Below are 9,297 nucleotides of genomic sequence, written 5' to 3' on the forward strand. Positions count from 1 at the left end.
CATCAGATTAATTTTTGGTTTTATAAACCGTCGAATACATTTCACTTAAACAAGATATTCAATTTTTATATTACAATAAATCTTAAAATTCATCTCAAAATTTTCTCAATATAAAATGGCAGTTAAGATTGTAAAGAAAAACAAGACAACAAGATAGTTCAGTTGATATAGGTTCACATCAGGTTTATTTTTGATTTTATAAACCGTCGAATAAATTTCACTTAAAAGAGATATTCAATTTGTATATTACACTAAATCTCAAAATTCTCTCAATATAAAATGTCAGTTAAGATTGTAAAGAACAGCAAGATAAATTTTATTAAAAATTAAATTAAACTAGTTCAATTGATATAAATTCACATCAAGTTCACATAAGTTTCACATCAGGCTCATAGATAACTCATACTTGAACCCAAAATCAACACCAACTACTCCAATTCGATTTTTCAGCCAAATTTAGCATGGATCTCGTCAAAGTTTGCTGCCATGTCACTAATATTATCATCATCAGTTGTATTTCACCTTTTAGGCCTGCAAAAGAACACATCTTTATTAAGGAATCATAAATTTTTACTTTATTCAATTATGCATAAACACGAATTTATAAGGAGTTTGATCTATAGATTATCCTCCATTTTAAATAATTATAGACAATATTTCAATAAGAAATTCAAATGGCAACATGTCAAATCAAAAAGAAAAACAAGCTCTCATTAAACATTTGTCTAAATTTCTAAATAGCCTCTTCCTCATCATCACTCATCAACAACATCATTAGGTCCTTTTACATATCACTTAGTAGTAATCTGATATGTAAATGAAATAATTATTGAGTTAAATAGACCTGATGAAGAATATATGAACAAAGTAATAAGTGAGTTCATACAAGGACAATGTAGCAATTATTACAAGACCAATAATGGAAACTACAAAAACAAACAATACCACAAATCAAACAAACACACTACAATACTAAATTCTTTAGAAGCATTTTGGTCATAATTGTATTGCATAACATTAATCAATTGATTGGATGAATAATGCATCTAAACCCTTTATGGTATGTTTCACTCTTATCAGTTTATAATTAATAACTGATAATAATCTCTTCTGCACTGTAAATTACATAAGATAGAATTAATAAATAATTTAATAGAGACTCAAAAGAGATATATGTAGCAGAAATCTAACTTTATAAATACAAACTACTACCTTTTCATTCAGGACTTTTATCAAGCACATAGTGAGCATTAGGGCTGTGCGTTCGGTTAGTTCGGTCGGTTCGGTCACCGAACCGAACAAACCGAACACCGAAGTTTGGTAAAAATCCCAAATCGAACCGGACCGAATTTTAATTTTGGCTTACACCAAACCGAACCGAAAAGTTTGGTTTGGTTCGGTGAAAAACCGAAATTTTTTACTTCATTTTTTAATTTTTTTATCATAAAATAAATTCTAATATTAAATAATAAGTGTCTAATAAATATTTTTATATAGTTATTAGCATAATTATATGTTGTATGAAGTTTATTAACTTATATATCAACTATAATTAAAATATTAAACCAAAAAAATGTAAATTTATATAAATTTATATATCTTTTTTATTTTTTATTTAATTGTTCGGTTTTTCGGTTTTTTCGGTTTTTAAAATGCTCAAACCGAACCGAAAACCGAACACCAAACTTTTACCTAATTACAAACCGAACCAAACCATAGTTACTAAAAAACCGAACCGCAATTGCAATTTCGGTTCGGTTTGGTGAAACGGTTCGGTTTGGTTCGGTTTTTGCACACCCCTAGTGAGCATAAATAACAACTGAGTAAAATAAAATAATTTAAAATTTTAAGAACACATCAATTAAAACAAAAGCAATCAAAATTTAACCATATTTATCCTCTAAATTCATTCTCTGAAAATTTATCTTGAAAACTATAGGATTTGCAAAACAAAAATTCTAAAGAGAATTTCTGATGGGTGAGTTCAATTGTTATGTGTAGAGACAACCATACTGCTGCATCAGGAGCTGGTGGAGAAGAAGTTTGACGGCGATCCGGCAGTGGTCCGGCGAGGTCCGACGGAGGTCCAGAAAAGTCGTCTTTTAATGTGTTGGTATGCAGCGCCAACAATAATCAGATTAGGGCAATTTAGTAATAGTAATAGAAAGAGGTATAGCTGAAAATGTAACTTTAAAAAAAGGGAGATTTTTGCAAAAAATATTTTTGTGGGTCACTAAAGTAAAGTTTTCAGATTTTGAGTTATATGGTGACATTTTCTCTAAAAGTAATATTTTAATGAAACTTGGCTACTTGGGTAAAAAGCCCAAATATTTATATTCAAGTCTAGAGTTGCTCACTGGGCCAGTATATAATTGGCCCGTGCAGGCCCGGACCGGGACGTCAAGACATTGCCTGTGCACTTTTTTAATTTTACTGGACATCATTGTTCGAATTAAAAAGCCCATAATTCTCAACAACTTAATTAGGCCCATCAAAGCCCAATTCAATCTTACCCTTCCAAAACAAAAATTTCACTTCCCAATACTTCCAGCTCAGAATACTAACTCAATCCCCAAAATCAATCCCCGCCACCACTGCCACCGCCGCAATGCCGGTATTTAAAACGCCATTCAACGGTTACTCCGTCAAATTCAGCCCATTCCACGAGTCCCGCCTCGCCGTCGCCACCTCCCAAAACTTCGGAATCCTCGGAAACGGCCGTGTCCACATCCTCTCCCTCCCTCCCTCCCCTTCCCTCCCTCTGACCGAACTCATCTCCTTCGACACCGCCGACGGCGTCTACGACATCGCCTGGTCCGAATCACACGACTCCCTCCTAGTCGCCGCCGTAGCCGACGGCTCCGTCAAACTATACGACACCGCTTTACCTCCTCAACAAAACCCTCTCCGCTCACTACAAGAACACACGCGTGAAGTCCACTCCGTTGACTACAACCCCACGCGCCGTGACTCGTTCATAACATCCTCGTGGGACGACACGATCAAATTATGGACTCTCGACCGTCCAGCTAGCATCCGTACATTCAAAGAACACTCCTACTGCGTGTACTCAGCCGCGTGGAATCCACGCCACACTGATGTTTTCGCGTCGGCGTCGGGGGATTGTACGGTCAGGATTTGGGACGTACGCGAGCCCGGTTCGACTATGATAATTCCAGGTCATGATTTTGAGATATTAACTTGTGATTGGAATAAGTATGATGATTGTGTAATTGCTACTGCTTCTGTTGATAAAAGTATTAAAATTTGGGATGTTAGGACTTATAGGCAGCCAATAAGTGTGTTGAATGGGCACGGTTATGCGGTTCGGAAAGTTAAATTTTCGCCGCATCATAGGAATTTAATGGTGTCTTGTTCTTATGATATGACTGTTTGTATGTGGGATTTCATGATTGAGGATGCTTTAGTTGGGAGGTATGATCATCATACCGAATTTACGGTTGGGGTCGATATGAGTGTGCTTGTCGAGGGGTTGCTGGCTAGTACGGGTTGGGATGAGTTGGTTTATGTCTGGCAGCACGGGACGGACCCTAGAGCGCCTTGATTGATAGAGAATGTGGTTTTTGTTTGTCTCAATTTGTTCCTGTATCTTGGTTTTTAAACAGCATAAAAGAATGGATTCATGTTGTCAAACTTTGATAGAATAACTTTCGGAATGATCCCTTTATATGTCGATCTTAGATAGAATAACGGGTGGAATGATCCCCTTATCTTTTGATCTTGGTAATGCCAACGGGTATGTCTCGCAAACCCTTGTATATCGGTTTTGATAATGGAAAAATGTTTATACTGATCAGTACTCTATAAGTTACCATTTAATTGGTGTTATTCTGTTGTGTGAAATGTGAATTCTGAATTTTGTTTTTGAGTATTTTGAGGAATTAATTTTATGGCTGATTATGTGGAATATATGGTTTGTTCAGCATTCGTTCACTTAAAATTCTGATACTTCATAAATGGTTATTTGCTTATGAATTTCACACTTCTTTGAGCTTTGTGGTAGCACCATTTTCTTTGCTATGAATTTCTGTAAGTATAGAATCCCTTAAGATTTGTAGTAGGACCAGTTTATTGAAAAGATTAAGAGATTGTTTTAAAGGTCTTAGGGATCGGATATGCCTGTAGAGATGGTGAGAGGATCTAATATTTGACATTATTTAGTTATTGTGAAATGAAATTGTCAGTAACATGGTGATTCCTAATTTGATATTTTCACTTTATCCCTATGTTTATTTTTCATTTATCACGAGAGAAGATAAAAAACATGAATGAGGTAGCCTGAGATTCCTGTGTCATATTTCGTTTGAACACACAGTCAGTTGTGTAGGTTTTTTTCTTTTTTAATGTAGCAAGAAGATCTACCATATGAAATTCTGAAGACATTTTCCTGAGCGCATCTTTTTCAACACCAAATTCTTTTAAACTTCACATAAGCTTCAATGAATAATATGGGGTAATTGATTTTGGAGGTCACTGTACTTTTTAAAAATTACAAAATGGTGACCGAACTTCAAAACGTAACATTTTAGTTACTATACTATTTGGTTATGTTAAGATAGAAGGATTTTTCGTCACTGAAGAAAAATATTTCGAGTCGATTTTTTGTTCATTGTGTGTATATATGAAATATAAGGTATTATTTGTCATAAATAATCAAAATTTTATTACTACATATGTATAATTTGACCGTAAAACACTTAAAAACCTCCCAAAATCACATATTTAAAAGTTTAGTAACCATTTTGTTACGTTTTGGAGTTCGGTCACCATTTTGCAATTCTTGAAAAGTACAGTGACCCCTAGAATCAATTACCCGGAATATATATGATAACAACTCAAAGGGAATGAAGTACAACAAGAGTGAATGTTCTTGAGAAATGGGAAATTCTTTGGAATCATCATAACTTGTATAGCCTTATCGGGTAAGTTCTCTGACCACGATGGAATTGGCGTTATGATTTGAAGTCTCAACTCAGTATTTATTTCTTCCTTTTTTTTTTTTTTTTCTGTCGGTAGTTTATTTTCTTTACCCTGATTGATGGCATGTTCTACTGCTTACTGGGTGTAGCTGTTCTTGATATAGGAAAAAGAGATGTAGGATGAGGGTCAACACATTCAGGTAAAGCTTTAGTTGATCTGATAGCCGAAACATTGGGGACTTAGACAATCACATTTTCTTAGTGGAATTAAATCAATAAGCCTCCCGATAGTTCAGTTATAAACTAGTTTCTGCGAAAAGATAACTTGCCCTAGAACACGCATATATCAACAGAACAACCATATCTAGGATTGTATAGTATCATAATTCACCTTGAAGTCGTCCCGTTTTTCTTCTTGCTCAAAGGATTCATCAGGCATTTCCTTCTGTTGTCTCTCTTACTGTTTATATTAAGAGTTCTTCAACTCTTCAACTTCTTGCTCCTCAGTTGCCTAATTTGAGCATTACCGGTCACTTCTTTTGCTTGAACTTTCTCATTTATATTTCAGATTTGTGGAGCACCTGAAGCTTACCCCTAGTATTGCACTCTTCTTCTCAAGGTTTTAAATCTCTTGAGCTTCTTTCCATTTATGCTTCATGTCCGAATCTCTGAGTTTCTTGCGACTTGTATATTTGATCATAGATTCATTGCTTTGTTGGAGATGAAACATTGGTTTCTCTTGCTTCAAATTGTCCACGTCTTCCCTTCTTCAACTTGTCTGATGCCTGGGGCGATCCTGACATGAGGGCTACACTTCTGTAGATCCTAAAATCAGGCACACCAGGCTTATAGAAGTTTTCACATGATTTCAGTTGCTCCAAAAATTGATTATTGATGTTTGAGGTCCAATGCTGCGAAAGAATTACTGAAATGAGGATGAATAAGTTTCTTGAATTCTTAGAGAAACTGTGATTAATGTGAAAATATCTTGTTCAAAAACACGAGTACAATCTGCATCTTGCGAGCTCTGGAATCCATTCGAGACAGGATACAGATATGGCAGGGCTAATGAACATTTTATAACGTTTAAAAATTCCAACTCCCGGGGATGTACAGCTGAAGGAAATTTTTTAACCCGCATCTGGTTGTGATACAAGCATATAGATGAGAATTTGACTCCTCTTGATATGAGGATACCTGAAATACGGGTCGAATTCTTCTACCACTTTGTTATTTTTTTCCGTCATCAACAATTTTTCCCTTTGATGTAAATTATAAATCTTTAAAAAGTTTATTATGTAAATAGTTCATATGATTGCTGTTCCATTATCCCTCAACTTTGAATTCATATCGGAACAGTTGCTTGGAGAAAGTTTGTCCTTGACTCATTAAAAATGTTACTATACAGAAATGAAAGTTTAGTTTCTAGAGTTTTCAAGCAAGAGTGCTCGTTAGTATTCAAAGAAAAATTATTTTAGTTTAGTTTATTTTTTTAGATATTTAAATATAAAGTAAATTAACTCATGAAATAGTACATAATTAACACCATTTGAAAAATAATTAATTATATTAATCTTAAATTAATTTTCTTTTAGGTGAAAGATTTTTTGATATGTCAATGGAAAAGAAAAAATTAACCCCATATGTTTCAAAAGGAACTGATCATTGTTGCGTAATTGTTTAATTTTTTTGATTTAAGGAAGTATTATTGCATGTCTTGATGTTCTCATGCTATTATGATCGATTGTCCTTTTTTATCGAAAGATGTAATTTTCATTAAGAAAAGAAATGACTATAAGATTTTCGATTCTAGCCACATCAATTGTGCTAGATTGTTATAACGGAAAGAATCATCTCTAAGGGATTTCTTGGCTAAAGAGTGAGCCACCCAATTACTGCTACGCGGATAAAACTAAAAGAAATTAACGTAAATGATTGACATAAAATACGACAATCATGCAAAATAACATCACACGCCACATCCGTCTTTGCTCCGCTGCTCATGGCTTCAATGATGCCTTTGACATCCCCCTCGAAAATAACTTGTGAAAGTCTCATACGTCCTACTAACTGAATAGCTTCTCGCAAGGCCAAAGCCTCAACCACTGCCGGCGAGCAAACAAAGTTGTACCTCCGAGCTGCAGAAGTAATGGTTTCCCTGTATGGTCTCTAGCTACACAAGCACCAACACCGATCCTGGGCTCCCTCTGAAAAGCACCATCAAAATTTAGTTTTAACACATTCACAGGTGGAGATTGCCAAAGAATTGGTTCAGGCTGATATCTGGAAATGTCAGTGTTGGGTTTTAACGCTAGCAGACATTCCTTGAACAAGTTGTCTGCTACAGCTAAGATGCTAATGGGATCGCTGTCTTCCTCACGAAAAATCAGCGCATTTTTGCCAATCCAAATCGCCTAAATTATCCAAGCAGCCTTTTCCAAGGCGTGATCAGTCAATACTCCACTGTTACCATTTGCCTGAAGAATTCTCCAAAGATCGTGGAGAGACTGACAACTACCGCCAGATAGGAGATGGCTAAAGGGCGATCCTAACCACACCGCTTTCGCAAACAGGCAACGCAAAAGAACATGATTGACCGATTCAACCTCGCAACACCGGGGACAAGTACCTGCAACTGATATGACCCTTCTATGCTATTGCCATTTACGGCAATCCTATTGTTAAAGGCTTTCCACAGAAAGCATTTCAAATTCGGCGGGAGGGACATTTTCCACAAGGCTTTCCAATTGAAAGGAATATGCACTGGTCCGTGAGGAGCTTCGAGGCATTGATCTGAAGCCTCTAAGAAGGCTAAATGATAGGCTGATTTCACCGAAAAGGACCCAGCATTGGTGAAATTCCAAAGCAACTTACTCTGTCGCCATTGATGCTAATAGGTAGCGCGAGAATGGCGTTCACATCTCCCTCGTTAAAAATAGACCTTACCAAGCTCTCATCCCAAGTCTTATAATTTCTCACCATTAAATCCGAAATAGTAGAGATGTTGGCTGGAATAGAAATATTAGCATCAATGGTGTAAGGGAAGGACGTATGAAGCCAAGGGTCATTTCTAATCGAAATCCAGATCTTAATTTCCATCGAAGACCCTTAACCAAAATTGTTATCCCCCTCAATATACTCCTCCATGCCCATGATCCGTTAGAATGGTGTTTGGCTTCAAGGAAAGATTCATGAGGGAAGTACTTCCCCTTTAGGACCCGGGTGATCAAAGAGTCGGGTTGGTTGATAAGACGCCAACCTTGCTTAGCCAACAAAGCGAGATTAAAATTTTTGAGATCACGGAAGCCTAGACCACCAACTTCATTCGGCTTGCACATTTTTGCCTAAAACATCCAATGGATCCTACGCTCATTTGTCTTTTGGCCCCACCAATAATTGGAAATAATGGAATTGATCTCTTTGTGAAGTTGTTTTGGGAGCATGAAGCAGGACATCGTAAATACTGGGACCGCCATTGTAATACTTTTGATCAAGGTCTCGCGGCCTCCGTTGGATAGTAGGTTGCCTTGCCAACCATTGACCTTACCTCTCACCTTTCTGCTAATTTCCTTAAAGGTGCACCTGTATTGAAAAGTGGATCTACTTTTTATATTCTATAATTGTTCAATAATCAGGTGATGTATAATGTATTATCACTTTTTTTATTGATACTTTAGAAATTTATGTCCTATCTTTTTTGTACTACGCACTAATCTCACATAGTTGGTCTAATATTATAGTATCAGATATGTTCGTAGAGACACTGATCTTTTGAGAATTGGATCAAATAATTGAAAATCTCTCATTGATCTAGATTAAGAATGATGTTGACATCCAAATATGGTTATGTAAATTTTTATAATGTTTGATTTTCAAACAGAATAGATTAAAGTATGAATTATGGTAAATATGGAGGATCTTATAGCAATTTTCTCTTTATATAATGAATCCGTAATTATAAATTTGGGGTTCTGTTTTATTAATCAAATAAATCAAAGTGGGAGATCTGGTGCTCATTTTCCTACCGTTTTATCAGTATTTTTTTTATAATTTGGGAAGGGGGAAGCGCTTGTGGGATAAATTGAACTCACGACCTAACAGTTTGCTGTTTAGCGTTTATACCATTTGAGCTATAACTCATTGGTACCGTTTTATCAGTTTATGAAGCGGGAGTTCTAAAATTAATATTATTATGACAAGAAAATATAAATACATATTTAACCAAAAAAAATATAAATACATGAAAAACAATATAACAAAAAAAAATTATTTGAGATAAACTTTTCCTCACATGGGATGAAAACTCAATTATTTGAGATTTAGGGCTAGCTGCCTGCATTGCTCAAATATTTGTATA

General features: G+C 35.6%; 1 protein-coding gene across 1 annotated transcript; it reads left to right on the forward strand.

Annotated features, from left to right (window-relative positions):
- The first annotated feature begins 2,533 nt into the window (after window positions 1-2,533).
- On the forward strand, window positions 2,534-3,814 carry LOC126675267 (peroxisome biogenesis protein 7). Its single transcript, XM_050369879.2, has one exon. The coding sequence runs from the start codon at window positions 2,609-2,611 to the stop codon at window positions 3,563-3,565; it is 957 nt and encodes a 318-aa protein (XP_050225836.1). The 5' UTR covers window positions 2,534-2,608; the 3' UTR covers window positions 3,566-3,814.
- The last annotated feature ends 5,483 nt before the right edge of the window (window positions 3,815-9,297 follow it).

This window comes from Mercurialis annua, linkage group LG3 (assembly GCF_937616625.2).
Source record: "Mercurialis annua linkage group LG3, ddMerAnnu1.2, whole genome shotgun sequence".
Taxonomy (NCBI): Eukaryota; Viridiplantae; Streptophyta; class Magnoliopsida; order Malpighiales; family Euphorbiaceae; genus Mercurialis; species Mercurialis annua.

Excerpts from the sequence above, each read along its gene's own strand:
- LOC126675267 (XM_050369879.2), top strand. The coding sequence starts at position 2,609 with ATGCCGGTATTTAAAACGCCATTCAACGGTTACTCCGTCAAATTCAGC.